This window comes from Papilio xuthus, unplaced genomic scaffold (assembly GCF_000836235.2).
Source record: "Papilio xuthus unplaced genomic scaffold, Pxut_1.1 DF827777.1, whole genome shotgun sequence".
In the NCBI taxonomy this organism is placed as follows: Eukaryota; Metazoa; Arthropoda; class Insecta; order Lepidoptera; family Papilionidae; genus Papilio; species Papilio xuthus.
In genome coordinates, this window is record NW_013530872.1 from 4,756,464 (window position 1) to 4,771,910 (window position 15,447).

Sequence of the window (15,447 nt, forward strand, 5' to 3'; positions counted from 1 at the left end):
ACCATTAAAAGTTAAAATTGTAAAAGATCTAACAATAATACGCTACATCAACATAATTTACAAAATACAAATAACAAATGCTAAGCTCTTTATTTCCTTCAGTTTTGTGAAGACCCTACATGCTTCAGGTTGAAAGCCGTTTTAAATATTGCGTCCGAATTTACTTCGCTCGCTAAGCTTCGCTACACACATTACGTAAAAAGAGCCTACTTTCAAATAGGAAAAACTAAAATTAGTTTTTAGTTTAAAAGTAAATTTAATTTGGCAAACTTAAATTTTTTAACATTTAAATCTCAAATACTTAATCCGTTTAAAGGTTAAACAATAGCTAATATTTTTAAATGCTCGGCAATCCAGTAAATAATTTTCATGTCGCATAAAGTAAGGTTAAAATTTACAAGAATTTACTTAACAATTTCTATAGCAAATCTTTTTGTTATACTAGCTGTCGGCCGCGACTCCGTCCGCGCGAAATTTTAAAAAATGCTTAAATAGTAGCCTATGTGTTTTGCCAGACTATGTTCTACATCTATGCCAAATTTCAGTCAGATCCATGCAGCCGTTCTGGAGATACCTTCTAACAAACATTCATACATCCATCTAAACTTTCGTATTTATAATGTTAGTAAGATTAGATTATGTTAAGAGATTTATAGATTTCCTTTTCCGAACTGTGCAACCTCGACTCCGTAGGACAGCGATATTTTGATGCTTGTCGATAAGTCAGACCGAGAATTCTACATCCATTTTTGTTTATACCTTATGTTTACATAATGTAATCAATCGTCAATTAGGCAAGGTAAGTACCTACTGCTACTATAGTATAAAGCAGGGGTGTGCAGCTAATAGTCACAAGTTGTAATTGGTAGATCTCACAGGGTTACAACAGTAAACAGTAGATCTCTGGTTTTATCAAGTTGGTCTCCCCTGGTGTACAGTATAGAACTTATACTAGGCCAAAGCATTATGTTACTCTTGTGATAGCTACAAGTGTAAGTCCAAAATCATCAGAATTCTTCATCACAAGGGTTCACAATATGTAAACTTGTTCTTTATATGTATAAAATCTTGTTTGACAGTTTTCAAATTTATATGATTACCCAAATCAGGAATAAGCCGCATCTCAAAAGTTGATCATGGATATCAAAATCTTCATCAAAGTTTAGGAACAACTACTCCACCCATGTATATATTGCTTAGTAATTTAAAAAAAAGATTGTGATTCATTTTAGAACACAGTATCAATATTTATTTTAAAAACAAAGGAGAAAGTCAAAAAAATGTCTTGATTTATAAAAATAAATGACATTTCATAACACTAGAGAGAACTCCATTTATTCATAAAATTAAATACATCTGCAGAACCAATTCACTCTTTTCTTTACTGCAAACTTCAGATCAAATTAAAACTGTCACTCTCTATGCACCAGCACATAAATAGCTAAGCATCCCAAAACAGCAAACTGAAAATAACAACAAACGCACATTACTAAAATAAATATTTTTATTATTCATTATCTTACTAATATTATAAATGCGAATATTTAGATGGACTGATGGATGGATGGATGGATGGATGTTTGTTTGAAGGTATCTCCAGAATGCCAAAATGTATGTTGCTGAAATTTGGCATGGATGTAGAACATAGTCTGGAAGAACATATAGCCTACTTATTATATGTTATAAATATATTTTGAGTTGTCCAAATTATTTGTCAGTAGGTCAGTTGACATTTAAAAAAACTAGAAATTCAATTAATTTGTTACCTTAAACTTGGGATATTCATTCATATAAATTGTGACCATTCCAACATATGGCAAGAAACCTCTTGCTCGACCCACTACATCCTTTTTAGTTAACCACAGCTGTCCCTGAGCATACAATCCTCTGTCGTCTACACTATTATTATCTCCTTTAGTAAGGAACTTTACAGTACCATTATCTCTGAAATTGTAAAGAATAATTAATAAATTTTGGATTCCATGGAATTTAGATAATATTGAGGCAAACTAGCAGGGGGTAATATTCCATATGTTAATCAAAGTTTTCTTCTTTAATTCAGCTAAATTGGCAACATTTGGCATTTGAGTTAAAAATAAATGAATGTGTGTAAATATTAGCAACTTTTTTTGTTCAAAACCATACAAATTAAACGACTTCTTGAAATAAAGTATGGTACAGCACAGTACTAACAATAAAAACAAACAACTTACTTTTCGTGAAGCTTCAGAACTCTGTGTACTATTGGAATATCACGTCCTTCGACTTTAAAGACAACGATTTCTCCGACACGTACGGGTTCTTCTGGGTAATTTGTTAAAAACAAAAGATCGCCCCTGTGAAAAGCTGGCTCCATGCTTCCAGACAACACAACTACGATAGGACTTTCACTGCCAGTAACAACCATTAAGCCCTTCCATATCATAAGGGCAGAAGATACTATCATACCAAAACTAAGTACTTGGTAAAGGAACTGAAAAATAAAATAAAAGCATTAAAAACCCGGTACAATGGTCACGTCATCTGAATGGTGAATAAAATAATACCTGACGCTTGTTCATGCGTTTTACATCATCAAATAAGCTGTCCAGCATTTTGGATGATATTTGTACGGAGGTATAAATAAATTATTATAAAATTTTATTAACACTACATTAAGTATTCAATACCAATTTTGTGACAACGATAGTTGAATTTTGCACCACGTCAGATCCTAACGTCAAAAAGGCCATGATATTTTGAATCTGTATTTTGTGACGAATGCAGATTATGTTGCCACTTCCTATTCGGTTAGAAAAAATAAAATATAGCGAGGTTTGCTGGTTTAAATTTCAATTAAATTAACTGAATTGTTTTATATATATATATTTACCATTTTCTAGAATTATGTAAAAATTAGTTTGGTAAAGCATATTGTCAATCTTATTAAAGTTTTCTTTGTGCACTAAATCCGACTAAAACTCTAAGACGAAGCAATTTGTACAGTAATACATAGATTCTTTTCGAAGCCAAGATACCTTAGTACTGGGACGTACAGGATTACCATTTTCAAATATAGTTCAACATTTCGATATTATAAAAATATACCATAGCGCATTTTGAAAAACCTTTAAGAAATAAAATAAAACGAATAGGTAAACTCCATTTTATTATTAATTGCTTCATTGAGTAAATTGGTTAATTATGAAGTATTGTAGTTATAAATAAATGTTCAATAAATTATGTGTTATTTATCTTGACATTTCAACATCTGTATTTTCAATAAATTTCAATTTTATTGATATAGTATTTGGAGTTGTGATATCAGCAACCAGTATTTCTCCTCCATTATAAAGACCCAACTCAGTTATTTTTTTCTTTAAATTATCTCTAGTTCTTTCTTCAATGCTTTTGATTGAGGGCATATATAAAGTCTTATTGCGCCCATTAATAACTGTTGTAATACCTGAAAAATTGAATATTATAAAAATAGTGATGAGTAACATTATTTCATGTTAAGAATAATATACTACTTAAAATTCTTCACTATATTTATGTCTATTTAAATCCTGTAGTCACACTCAAATAATTCATAACATAACTAATTTTCAATATAGAAAGCTTACATATTTTGGATTTTAAAATAAAAATATTTTTTATGTATAAATGACAAACCTGGATTCTTCATTAAAAAGCCTGTATCTACTTTAAGTTTCTCATAAATGTCCATGAGAACCGCACCAGGCTCAACATCTAATACTCGAGTTGTGTTACTACAGGCCACACAATCAGGTTTTCTCTCAGCATTAAATGTGTAAGTGTAAACCCCATCCGCCATGTTCAGTACCATATAATTATTCATGTTGGTACAACATGATGATGCTAGTTTAAACACCTAAGACATAATACACATTTTTTTTTCAAAATGAAATAAGTTATTATAATAATTAATAGCAGAAAAAAATCAGTCTATTAACACCAATGAAAGGAATTAAAAAAAATTATGAAGTGTTGTATATACCAATTCAAGATCTAAAATTTGTAAACAAAACCTTCATCTGTATGTTTTGCAACTAACAACTCTATACATTCTTCAAAAATTATCTATGTATAAATAAAACAGTGTGATGATAATATTTGTTAAGAATGTTTACTCTTGAATTCGAATGATTTATAAAGAATATACCTCAGTTGCACATGTAGCAGCTATGGCCGCATTAGTACTGGCCACTGCTGGTATAATATTCTTTAGAACACCCTGAGTAAGTCTATATGTAACAGAGTTGATTCCGTGCTTCATTGCTCTCTCTTGCGCCTTTTCAAATACCCACCCAACATGTTGGGGGTCATCCCCATCTAAGGGAGTTGAGGAACCCCATGGATTTTCTTTAGGCCATTGAATTACTTTGACATATTCAATGCAATGTTCAGGCAACCTAAAACATAATATAGCATAAATTAATAAAAAAAATACTACCATTCTATAATAATATAAGGGTATAACTCTGTTTGTGAAAACTCTTTGTAATGAAGAATTTAAATACCTTGGTGTATTAGCTATAGTGCATAAGGGAAAGGTCTTTTGTGGAGGATATAGATCAAGCGTACATTCTATGCAAGCACTTAACCCTGGCAAAATAACTCTTGCATTGCCTTTGAATCCTTCGGTACCACCATCAACCAATGGAATGACACTGCTTTGGTCTAGGCTCCCTGAAATATATAAGAGAAAAAGGCTCAAAGCATTGATATTTGATATTTTATAAACATTTGTCTGCTATTTATATTTCAAAGGTATAATTTATTACAAATAAGCACAAAATAGGGTAATTTGTTAAAAAAAGTTTTAAAAAAATACTTTACTATCATCATTGTACTGTAATAAATTCATGAGCATTCCATTAAGCCATCTTCGTGCAACAATTGAATCCAGTCCACATACAATTATATGAAATTGGCGATAGAAGCCCTCGTCTAGATCTTGAATAGCACAATGATGTGCCACTGCCTCACAACCTGGAATTCTGAAAATACCACCATGGAAAAATTACAAACCCATAATTTTAAGGGAATATTTTAGATGGTAAAAATGCCTTTTATCTTGCCTTTTATTAACAAATTCAACAGCGCATTTAGCTTTTGATGAACCTATGTCTGATTTTCTAAAAAGAAATTGTCTGTTTAAATTTGATAATTCAATGGTGTCCATATCCACTATGTGAATTTTTTTGAACCCCATTAATGCTAAATCTTTCAGCAATTCACAGCCAAGTCCTCCAGCTCCAACTACCAATATCTTACAAGAGTCCATAAGAAAGTCTAATATATCTGGTGATGGCTCAAAATCTGGATGACAAAATGGGCCGGATCGTTCCAGTAGTTTTCGTATATTGTGCCATCGTCTTTGTTGTTCAGGAACGTGAGTTTCTGTTGTAGTCATTTTTTAATTAGGTAAATCTCTTGATAGAAAATAGTCGACGCCGGTAAAATACTAACTTTTCACTAGGGTATTTGTTGTCAAATTTGCAAACTGTAAACGAATATTTTAATCACAAACTATTTGTTGTTGAATAAGTTTAGATTAGAGAAACAGATGAGATAATGCCTAAGCATTGGCGAATTGCAATTTTACAAACCAAATTACCAAAAATATAACATTGACATTAACTTTTTCATGTCAGTTTGACAATTCAACTAATATTACAGAGTATCATCTGAAATCGAAATCAAAAATCCTATTTTTAAAAATCCTTTGACATTTCCAATTTAACCAAATTATTTTGGTGCGTTTTATAAATATTAAATGTAGCAGCATCAGCAGACAGCAGAATTGTTTTAGGAACGAACTTGTATGATATGATATATAAAGTACCTACCGAGCACCGAGAACATAAAACAGATAGACAGGCGAGAGTAACAGCGAGTTTCCACTTACGAAACACCTGTACCAATGACATATTACCATCTCTCTCATTCTTTTCCAAGAAAGTGGAAAAAAAGATGAAGATAGAGATAACACTTTTTTGTAGATATGTCATAGTAGTAGAAACTCGAGTGTCCTTATTTGAAATTGTGAAAAATGTGCGAGAATTAAAATTCAGAGCAGTATAAAAAATAGTTTGTACATACAAGCTTTTTTAATGTAATATATCAGTTTAATAAACATAATTTAATTTAATTTTATTATGGTTTCTGATATTTTTACACACAGTCTTTCTTATTTCCTATTTGGAAGGATCTGTCTAAACTTAATTGTGTTGCTATTTTTTAAAAAATAATTATATTTAACAAGAAAAAAATATTTATTCTTTTCATTTAAACAAATATATTAATATATCTTGCTTGTAATTAGCAATAATTTATTTCCACTAAATTATTTGTTGAATCTAAATTTAACAGATAATAATTACGTGCTAACAATGTACTTGGCTGGTCAGAGTACATTCATTTGTTAAATATGGAGGTGTGATGGAGGTGCAATTGTCGAAATATTGTGTTTTTCGAGTTAGCGGTTTCCAAGATTTTCTAGTACGTATTTTCATTTAAGTTAGTGCATAGTTTTCTGTATCTCTTAAAACATAAGATCCATATAGTTATGTATAGCTAGACCTTACATTATCTTAAATATTTGAGGGAGAGACTGGTAGTCTAATAGTTCCTGGGTAGGCAATACTCTGACCTATACCATGCTTGATTTGACCATTATGTGTCGAGTATTTTTGTTTCAATGCCATCAATGTTTGCATTTATTGTAATGTAAGTGAATTGTGGTTTCAGTTTAATAACTTTTTTTTCGAAAGAACGTAATAATTTAAAAAAGTCATTGGCCTTTCATCATATTCAGTAATGATAACCGATCTTATTAGTCGTGTTATGAATACGCATAACTTTATTTGTCATATTTCAATTACAAGTTTTAGGCTGTAATATAGTTATTTATACATCTTCATAAAATCGAATGTGTTACATCACTGTATACTAAATATAGGAAGTTGGTGCAGTGCAACCTCATGGTATTTTTTTATTTGATAGATGACAGGATGGCTGGTAATAAAATTAATACTAAATATAAAGGGAAAGAAGACAAGTCTAAAGTGGCTAAAGGTACCATTCAAACATCTGAAGAAGCAGATGACTTGGATTACACATTACTCAGAAAACCTATTCTTACAAGTGTGACAGGCTTGGCTCAAGCCAGAAAAATATTTGATTTTGCTACAGAAGAGGTAAGTGCATATAATTAATGCAATTGATGTTTTTTTTATGTAATGATACTAAATAATTTGATCTTTACAGCTAAAAACTTTACTGTCCACTGAATGTGATTTGATATATGAGTGTAAAGTATGTCGAAATTTATTTAGAAGCTTAGTTAATTTCATATCTCACAAGCGTATGTATTGTAAAGATAAGTTTAACTCTTCTATTCACAGTCATTTTGTGAACCCAACTTGTATGGTAAGTTAAAGTAAATGAATTAACAGTTTTTATATTACCTACATATGTTAATGTATTAATAATCAGGCTTTACCTTTTTAGAATAATGAAATTAATAAGATAAAACAGTTGGAAGATGAATACCAGGAATCATTAAAGGTTACAAATAATCAAGAGTCGGTTGAGACTGATGAAACTGATGACCGTATACCACTTACAAAAGATTTGACTGCAATAGTAGAAAAAATAGGGGTAAGCAAAGGAGTTAGAGATAATTTAAATGAAGACCAAGAATTGTTCCTACAAAGCATTCCGAAGACTTCTGTTGCTGTATATCAAAATGTTAACTTTAATAATGAAACCAATTGTGATATACGTTCCCAGGTATGTTTATACTTAATAAACAGTGTTCTTGTCATATTTTGATTAAAAATTATTTTAAAGTTAATATTTGTTAAATTAAACTTTACCCTCAGTCACATACAAATCCAATAAGCTTTTTGTAATGTGAGTAATGCTTGTTGTCTTTTTTTTATATATGATTTGGATAAAGTACATTGATTTTTTGCCTTTAATTTTTTAAATATTTTAATATTCCTACAAAGTTATTTAACTAAAACAAAGCATACCTTATAATAAAGTGTCTTGGTAAAATTAGTTTATAAATTGGTTATAACAGTTGCAAGAATGTGTTTATAGTAAACGAAAATAAACCATGATTTTTTTTTTGGGATTGTAATGGAATTATCACTTCTTATATTTTACAAATAACGTAATTTATTTATCTAGTATGGCTCAGATGTAGAAATTAAAATGTGTTCGACATAAAATTACATTGATGAGTAAAATTATTAACCCATTTATTAATATTTGATGATGTCACAATCGTAATTACAACCTACTTTTAAGAAATGGTTTTAATTTAAATATGTTCTTGTCTTTTTATTAGAAATAGACTTAACATTTTAAATGTTACTTAAGATACGCGAATTACATAATATGTATAAAATAAAAACATGTAATTCTGTGGATTGAATCCGAAACACGATCGCTCGGTCGACCTTCGAATTTTAGCAACCTTTTACCAATGAATTTACGTTATTCGTATTTCTTCTTCTTGACTTTATATTGGACACTATAAAATTTACTTTTTACTTATAAATGCGAAAATTGAATGTATGGTTGGATGTTTGTTAGAAGTTATCGCCGGAACGGGTCAACGGATCTTGATGAAATTTCGTATAGATGTAGAAAATAGTCTGGAAGGACATTTGTAGCCTTTGGGCTACTTACTAAGTTTTTTTAATACCGCGCCGAGGAATTTGCGGGCTACATGTGATATATTATACATTTGCGCCTATGCAAATTTCTTATTCGAATTTCGACCTACGAATCAGTAGATTTCAATTTCTAAATCTAGCTATTTTTATTTACATTTCCAGGTTAATGAGCTTGATAATATTTTATGTCAAAATAAAGCTGTTTTACAACATGATGGCAAATTTACTATACAAAACTCTATTGAAACAAACACTACTAATGGAGAATATGAGAATATTATTCAAATCAGTGACGACGATGACAATGAAGAGACCAATAGCCTTAAGTGTAGAATATGTAAGTAGACATTGAAAATATTGTTAGTACTAACTTTGCTTTCAAAAACTAAATAAAAAACGCCATATAAATGCGGGATCGAGTTCTTACGCTAAAGAAGATTCCATTTTTAATTTAAAAATCCTAATTTAGATCATGATGATGAAAATAGTTACATCTCTTAAGATATAACCCTTAAAGATGTAACTCTTTTCGACGGATGGGTTGAATTAATCCTTTTTAATGTAATTTTTCAGGCGACCTTCAATTTTCGACGCTAAAGACACTAAAGTTCCATATGAAGTATAAACATTTGGAGAGCCGACTGGTATTCCCCTGTCCTGATTGCTTGGAGATATTTTCTACCTCTTGGAGTGTTTACAGGCATCTATTTAAAGTTCATAGGTAAGGTTCATTATCATCATAATTTCGAAAATGAATAGTTTCTTCATATGTCGTAGGATTTAAACTAAGTCAGTGCAATACTGTGTTGTTTTAAAACCTTATATATTTATTTATTAATATAAGTCGACAGAGAAAAAGAGGTTCACTTTTTGATTGAAAACTTTTAGCACCAGAAATAGACCACTTTAAAAAAAACTTATGTTACATTCAACATATAATATTAATATGTATGTGATTATATGTTCTAGGCTTTACTTGTTATTGTAATATAAACGGCGTTCAGATTACTCACACCGCTTTTCTTTTGTTATGATAGTAAAATAAAGATAAATATTTAAATTCAGAAAAACAGCAGCACAAATAAGGAGACTACGAGAGTCGATACAAGCGAAGGCGTTTAGAATGAACAATCCGCCCGCATTCTATGAGAAAAAGAAGAGAGAAAACAATAACAAGCCGTCTACACCACCGAAGATTACTGAAGAAGAGAGATTGGAACAAGAAAATCAGGTATATAAAACGTCACAAGATTAAGCGTAGCAAAGTTGTAAATTGATACACTACCGTCTATTTACATATTTTGGAATGTTAACGGTTTATTCCAATATTTGTAAAAAAAACATTCAATAGGTACGTTTTTTTACGGCATAATGTGACAAACCGCCTTCTGAATTTGCCGAAATAGCGAAGCTAATGCTGTCCAAAGACATCAGCAATCGCACATGCGTTGCCTAGTTTTAATCAACGCCTCCGGCCTCCGGAACTCACTCATCAAACGAAACGCGGAAGTGCTTCCCCTTCACTTCTGTCTTCTGTATGGTCGTGTTATAACAACGGGCGGGGTGACCCATTCGTGCAGTGCCTTGTAATGCCTGAAACAAGTCATAACGTGTAATGTATGCATATATAATCAGGCATGGATGGACAACATGGAAGGCGACGGTGAGATCCCGCGGTGCGGCGGCTGCGGGCGCACATTCGAGCGGCGCGCCGCACTCGCTGCGCACACGCACACGTGCCAGCCGCGCTGCCGGGCACTCGCGCGCCGCGCAGACACTAAGAAGATCGAGATACAGATTCGCAAGGACTACAACAAGGGCCCCTCTGGTATCAGCCTGCCCATCAAGACGATGGATAATAATGGTAACGAAAAACATTATACTAAGTTAAGAATTTTTGGAAAGAAAGTTATGATTTTCTATATAATTGTAGGTTGAACTACAAGATATGTTGATGTTATTTTTTCTTTGTATTAAATTTTATTTGCTTTCAGATAACAAAGTTAATAAAGAAGAAATAAAGACCGCACCGAAACCGAGTTCCGAGTCATTAAAACTAGAGGAAGTAACACATGAATCTGCAATGATTATGAGGAGTGAACCTCCAGAGACTCCTGTCCCGCCCGATGTAAAAGTATATACAGATAGAAGAGTTTTGAATAATTCTCATAACTTTAGACCGAAGTTGCCACACGCGCAACAAATCGAAAAAAATAATTTAGCGGCGCTAAGGCTTAGACTCCAGCCTGATACGGATTTAGAGAAACTACTTTGTAAAAAGTGCAATACCAGACATAGTCAGATACTAGAACTATATGAACACATGGCCGGACACTACAAATGGATGAGATATGCATGTAAATTGTGTAATTTTAAAAATTACGGATTCGGAAACTTACTAGAACATGTGAAAATAGTTCACAAATTAAAGGGTGATTCAGATTTTTACTATAGCACTGTAAAAGCAATAGACGCGAACCAAGCAATGGAATTGGCAGAACCTGTAGAACAAATAGGAGATACAAATGAAGTTAGTCCAGATTCTAGACGCAACAGCCGATGCTCCAGTGACTCCAGTCGATTGTCCGACGAGAGCTCTTCCAGTAGCGTTCGTATTGAAGGAGCTAAGAAACGGAAAATGAACTCTGGTAGAAGTATTCCTAAGAAAAAGAAAGAATCAAATGGTATGTATACATTTTTTGTGATTTTATTTCAATGGTGTGCCTATGAAATATTAATTTTAACTTTGTTTCAGATGAAGGTACGGATAAACGATCTAACAGTGCACTTGGCGAAAAAGAGAGTATTCCAGAAATAGAATATGTAAATACCAAACTATTTGAAGAGAACTCTTCAGATATAGATGAAATCGACGACAAGATTCCAAAGAAGCAAATTATAGGAGAAAAGTCGTCTATGGCTTCGAGGAGACCGATTCGAAAACGCACGAGACCAAAAAATGAGGATTTTGAATACGATCTATCAAATTTGCTCAAGTTAGAAGCGCAGGGCTACAGGGATTCTCAAATTATAACTGCCAAATCTTCACAAAGTAAAAGAAAAAGTCAAATAGAAATTCAAAACAATTATGAAGTAGCAAATAGAGATTGTTGTGGTGCTCTACTAGCTTTATCGAAAAAGTCTATAGAAAATGCAGCTGCACATATGAAAGTGTTAAGTTTTACCATAAACAATATTCAAAAAGAGCAGCGCCCCTCGAATGTCTTTGTTCGGCCCACGATAACAAAAGTTGCGAAGACTGATAAAACATCGCCGAAAAAAGATTCCCTCGAATCTACAAAAGAAGTGATTATTGTGAACAAAATAACATCAGAGTCAAAAACTAGCACAACTGCCACTCCAGTTAAAGAAACGCAAGAAAAGAAAGAAATTAATGAGAAAGTTGAAACAATTATTATAGAATCACCTGAACCAACTTCAGATGAAGCAACTGTGATTTCAAATGATGATAAAAACGTTAAAGATAATGAAAACAAAGAAGTGCCTACTACTGGAAATGAAACTGCAAAAACAAATTCAAATATACCAGTTGTTCCTTTAAAATTGCGCCGCCAAAGTGTAGACATAATAAAAAATCCAATTTTAAATAAAAACTATACTGACTTTTCAAAAGTTGGAATGAAAACGAAAATACTTGTTATTAAACCAATCAATAGAAATAAAGATGGAACACAGACGATAAAAGCACCATTGAAATTTCAAACTATTAAATTGAAAGATCCAATCAAAGGTAATTCGTCAAATGAAGAGAAATCTAAAGACCAAGTTGTTGTAGTGCAGGTACCTAAAGTAGATTGTGCTGTGACGCTGCCTTCAATAGTATTACCTAATACTCCTAATACTAATGTTATAGACAACAAGAACATAAAGGTAGAAGATATTGTTGATGACAAAATCAATGAAAAAGATAGTGACCAAAAGATGACCGAATGATGGAGAGAGAACAATAAAGTATCCAATATGTTGTTGTATTATGTACCTTTTATATGCAACACAATAATTTTCCTTTATTTTAAGTTTTTCGTTATATTGTACAGCTTTCTACATAGGTAGGTAGGAATAAATAATAAAATTATAAACCATTACTGTCTTTTATTCTTGCCTTTTTATGAAATTATATCACAGTAGATCAGTAGTATCAGTTCCAATAGATTCATAACAGTTGCGTCATTTAGTAGGTGGAGCTGAGATTTAGAAGATGAAATAAGTCATGCAGGATGCAGTCATATTTCTTTTGCACTGTTTTATTAGTCGTTAGTGCCCGCAAGCGTGATGCGAGTGATTTCCTGTTTACGCATGCCATAGCGCCCGCATGCGAAAACCGCATCCGACACCACGGTTTATTATTCGTGCCGATTATTTAATTAGTCGTTCATCTCGAACCTTCAAGTGAGGTTAGGGTCGCAGAGTCTAGCTCCGGATTAGATTCTAGAAACCCCCCCCCCCCATTATCGAAACTACGATGCATCGTAATGAACATATATTGCATAATTGAGGTAACAGCTTACTTCTGTATGCAACCACAAAATTTTAGCCACTCAGACGCAGTGCTTCACAAGCACTGATAAAATAGTATAGCGTACGTACAGTTTGCTTATTATGTGCGATGTGTTGCATAAGATTAAGATCAGAGATTTCTATAATACTATCGTTTTAAAACATAAATATTTTTAAAAATTGGTTTTATATATATGATTTGGATATATATTTCTAGTATCCTTTACCTCTTCATTAGTAGTTTTTCATCAAATTATTGTATGTTGTTATGTTCACAAAATATTTAAACCCATCCAACGAAAAGAGTTATATTTTGTAATTGACCATAAGGTCATAAGAGATGTAACCCTTTTCATTGGATAGGTCTGTTTATATTTTTATAGCAAAAGAATAAAATACAAGTTTACATATACTAAATTTAATAAGAAATAATGTTACATTCTCATTCATTTACATCTGTAATGTTTAAGCATTCTTTGCCAAAGTTTCAGCTTTAGCAACCACTTCTTCAATGGGACCTACCATGTAGAATGCTACTTCAGGTAAGTGGTCATACTCTCCTTGCAGGATCTTAGAGAATCCCTTAATGGTCTCCTCAAGAGGTACAAGTTTACCAGCATGTCCAGTGAACACTTCAGCCACCTGGAAAGGCTGAGACAGGAATCTCTGGATCTTGCGAGCACGAGCTACAGTCAGCTTGTCCTCTTCAGATAATTCATCCATACCCAAGATAGCAATGATGTCCTGGAGTGACTTGTAATCTTGCAGGATCTTCTGAACACCTCGGGCAACATTGTAGTGCTCAGCACCAATGATGTTGGGGTCCATGATACGTGAGGTGGAATCAAGAGGATCCACAGCCGGGTAGATACCAAGCTCAGCAATAGCTCGGGACAACACGGTGGTGGCGTCCAAGTGAGCAAAAGTTGTGGCAGGGGCAGGGTCAGTCAAGTCATCAGCGGGCACATAAATAGCTTGCACAGAGGTGATGGAGCCCTTCTTTGTGGTGGTAATACGTTCCTGCATAGTACCCATGTCAGTAGCCAAGGTTGGTTGGTAACCCACAGCAGATGGAATACGACCAAGCAGAGCAGACACTTCAGAACCGGCTTGAGTGAAACGGAAAATGTTGTCAATGAAGAGCAGCACATCCTGACCCTCCTGGTCACGGAAGTATTCAGCAACGGTAAGTCCAGTCAGGGCGACACGGGCACGCGCGCCAGGGGGCTCGTTCATCTGACCATATACAAGAGCTACTTTCGATGTCTTGTCCTTCAGGGAGATGACTCCAGACTCAATCATTTCATGGTACAAGTCATTACCTTCACGAGTACGTTCACCTACACCAGCGAACACAGAGTAACCACCGTGGGCCTTAGCAACATTGTTGATCAGTTCCATGATGAGTACAGTCTTGCCGACACCAGCGCCGCCGAACAGACCAATCTTTCCTCCCTTTGCGTACGGGGCAAGTAGATCTACAACCTTAATACCTGTTACCAGGATTTCTTGTTCCACAGACATGTCCACAAACTCAGGAGCTTCAGCGTGGATCGCAGCTGTTTTATCAGTTGGAATAGGGCCACGCTCATCAATGGGCTCTCCAATTACATTGATGATGCGGCCGAGGGTCTCAGCTCCAACAGGAATACGAATGGGCGAACCAGAGTCAAGTACGGGTTGACCGCGTACGAGACCTTCGGTACCGTCCATGGCGATGGTGCGGACAGTGTTTTCACCCAAGTGCTGCGCAACTTCCAGCACCAGTCTGGGGGACCGGTTTTGTACTTCGAGGGCATTAAGGATTGGTGGAAGGTTATCTTCGAATTGAACATCCACTACGGCACCGATTACGGCAACCACCTTACCTTGTCCTTTAGCGGAAGCTTTGGCCGCGTAATCTCTCTTGTTTCCAATTGAAACTGCAGCAATCTTACTGCATTCTGACAGGGTCTTTTCGGCTACCGTTTTAACGGCTAACAAGCCGCTTCCAACCCTGCTTACAGCCCCTAACATTTTTATTATTCGTAGCACTTGGGCGATGAAAAAGGGATCACACAGTAAATTATGTAATAACCTAAAATGATTACCGTGCGTAGATAACAAATGGAATGTTCAGCAGTATCCACATGATATCGACGTTTTTACCCATGATTTTGCGCATGTCTATTGACCCGATTTCATTTTTCTTTTAGTTTAATTTTATTTTATTTCAATATGTAAAAAAGCATTT

The 15,447-nt window shown here is 33.7% G+C and overlaps 4 protein-coding genes across 7 annotated transcripts; 1 reads left to right on the forward strand and 3 right to left on the reverse strand.

Annotated features, from left to right (window-relative positions):
• Positions 1 to 1,308: 1,308 nt before the first annotated feature.
• Positions 1,309 to 2,654, reverse strand: twr (signal peptidase complex catalytic subunit SEC11 homolog C twr). The gene is given in 4 exon segments (NM_001312044.1): positions 1,309 to 1,463; positions 1,767 to 1,944; positions 2,214 to 2,473; positions 2,547 to 2,654. Coding segments are annotated over 4 exon segments (537 nt in total). The 5' UTR covers positions 2,595 to 2,654; the 3' UTR covers positions 1,309 to 1,412.
• Positions 2,655 to 3,145: 491 nt separating this feature from the next.
• Positions 3,146 to 5,938, reverse strand: Uba3 (Ubiquitin-like activating enzyme 3). Of its 3 annotated transcripts, none has more exons than XM_013309029.1 (7): positions 5,856 to 5,938; positions 5,085 to 5,509; positions 4,843 to 5,003; positions 4,524 to 4,692; positions 4,166 to 4,415; positions 3,655 to 3,874; positions 3,146 to 3,445 (listed from the first exon to the last, which is right to left on the reverse strand). In XM_013309029.1, exons 2-7 carry the CDS (start codon positions 5,417 to 5,419, stop codon positions 3,231 to 3,233), a joined length of 1,350 nt encoding a protein of 449 aa, XP_013164483.1. In that variant the 5' UTR covers positions 5,420 to 5,509; positions 5,856 to 5,938; the 3' UTR covers positions 3,146 to 3,230.
• Positions 5,939 to 6,341: 403 nt separating this feature from the next.
• On the forward strand, positions 6,342 to 12,793 carry LOC106115976 (uncharacterized). Of its 2 annotated transcripts, none has more exons than XM_013309666.1 (10): positions 6,342 to 6,507; positions 7,012 to 7,205; positions 7,276 to 7,437; positions 7,519 to 7,800; positions 8,859 to 9,033; positions 9,270 to 9,417; positions 9,762 to 9,927; positions 10,332 to 10,560; positions 10,691 to 11,380; positions 11,452 to 12,793. In XM_013309666.1, exons 2-10 carry the CDS (start codon positions 7,020 to 7,022, stop codon positions 12,648 to 12,650), a joined length of 3,237 nt encoding a protein of 1,078 aa, XP_013165120.1. In that variant the 5' UTR covers positions 6,342 to 6,507; positions 7,012 to 7,019; the 3' UTR covers positions 12,651 to 12,793. The 2 variants fall into 2 exon arrangements, with proteins under 2 accessions (XP_013165120.1, XP_013165121.1); XM_013309667.1 differs by lacking the exon at positions 6,342 to 6,507 and adding an exon at positions 6,625 to 6,735.
• An 823-nt stretch (positions 12,794 to 13,616) lies between these two features.
• On the reverse strand, positions 13,617 to 15,334 carry Atpsyn-beta (H+ transporting ATP synthase beta subunit). Its single transcript, XM_013309627.1, has one exon. It carries the CDS (start codon positions 15,228 to 15,230, stop codon positions 13,680 to 13,682), a length of 1,551 nt encoding a protein of 516 aa, XP_013165081.1. The 5' UTR covers positions 15,231 to 15,334; the 3' UTR covers positions 13,617 to 13,679.
• Positions 15,335 to 15,447: the final 113 nt, after the last annotated feature.

Bases quoted from the DNA above. Each gene is read 5' to 3' on its own strand.
- Uba3 (XM_013309029.1), bottom strand. From the start codon at position 5,419: ATGACTACAACAGAAACTCACGTTCCTGAACAACAAAGACGATGGCAC. The intron at 4,693-4,842 runs GTAAAGTATTTT...TATATATTTCAG, and splicing joins ATTACAGTACAATGATGATA to GGAGCCTAGACCAAAGCAGT. The intron at 4,416-4,523 runs GTATTTAAATTC...ATTATGTTTTAG, and splicing joins ACTATAGCTAATACACCAAG to GTTGCCTGAACATTGCATTG.
- LOC106115976 (XM_013309666.1), top strand. From the start codon at position 7,020: ATGGCTGGTAATAAAATTAATACTAAATATAAAGGGAAAGAAGACAAG. The intron at 7,206-7,275 runs GTAAGTGCATAT...TGATCTTTACAG, and splicing joins TTGATTTTGCTACAGAAGAG to CTAAAAACTTTACTGTCCAC. The intron at 11,381-11,451 runs GTATGTATACAT...ACTTTGTTTCAG, and splicing joins GAAAAAGAAAGAATCAAATG to ATGAAGGTACGGATAAACGA.
- Atpsyn-beta (XM_013309627.1), bottom strand. From the start codon at position 15,230: ATGTTAGGGGCTGTAAGCAGGGTTGGAAGCGGCTTGTTAGCCGTTAAA.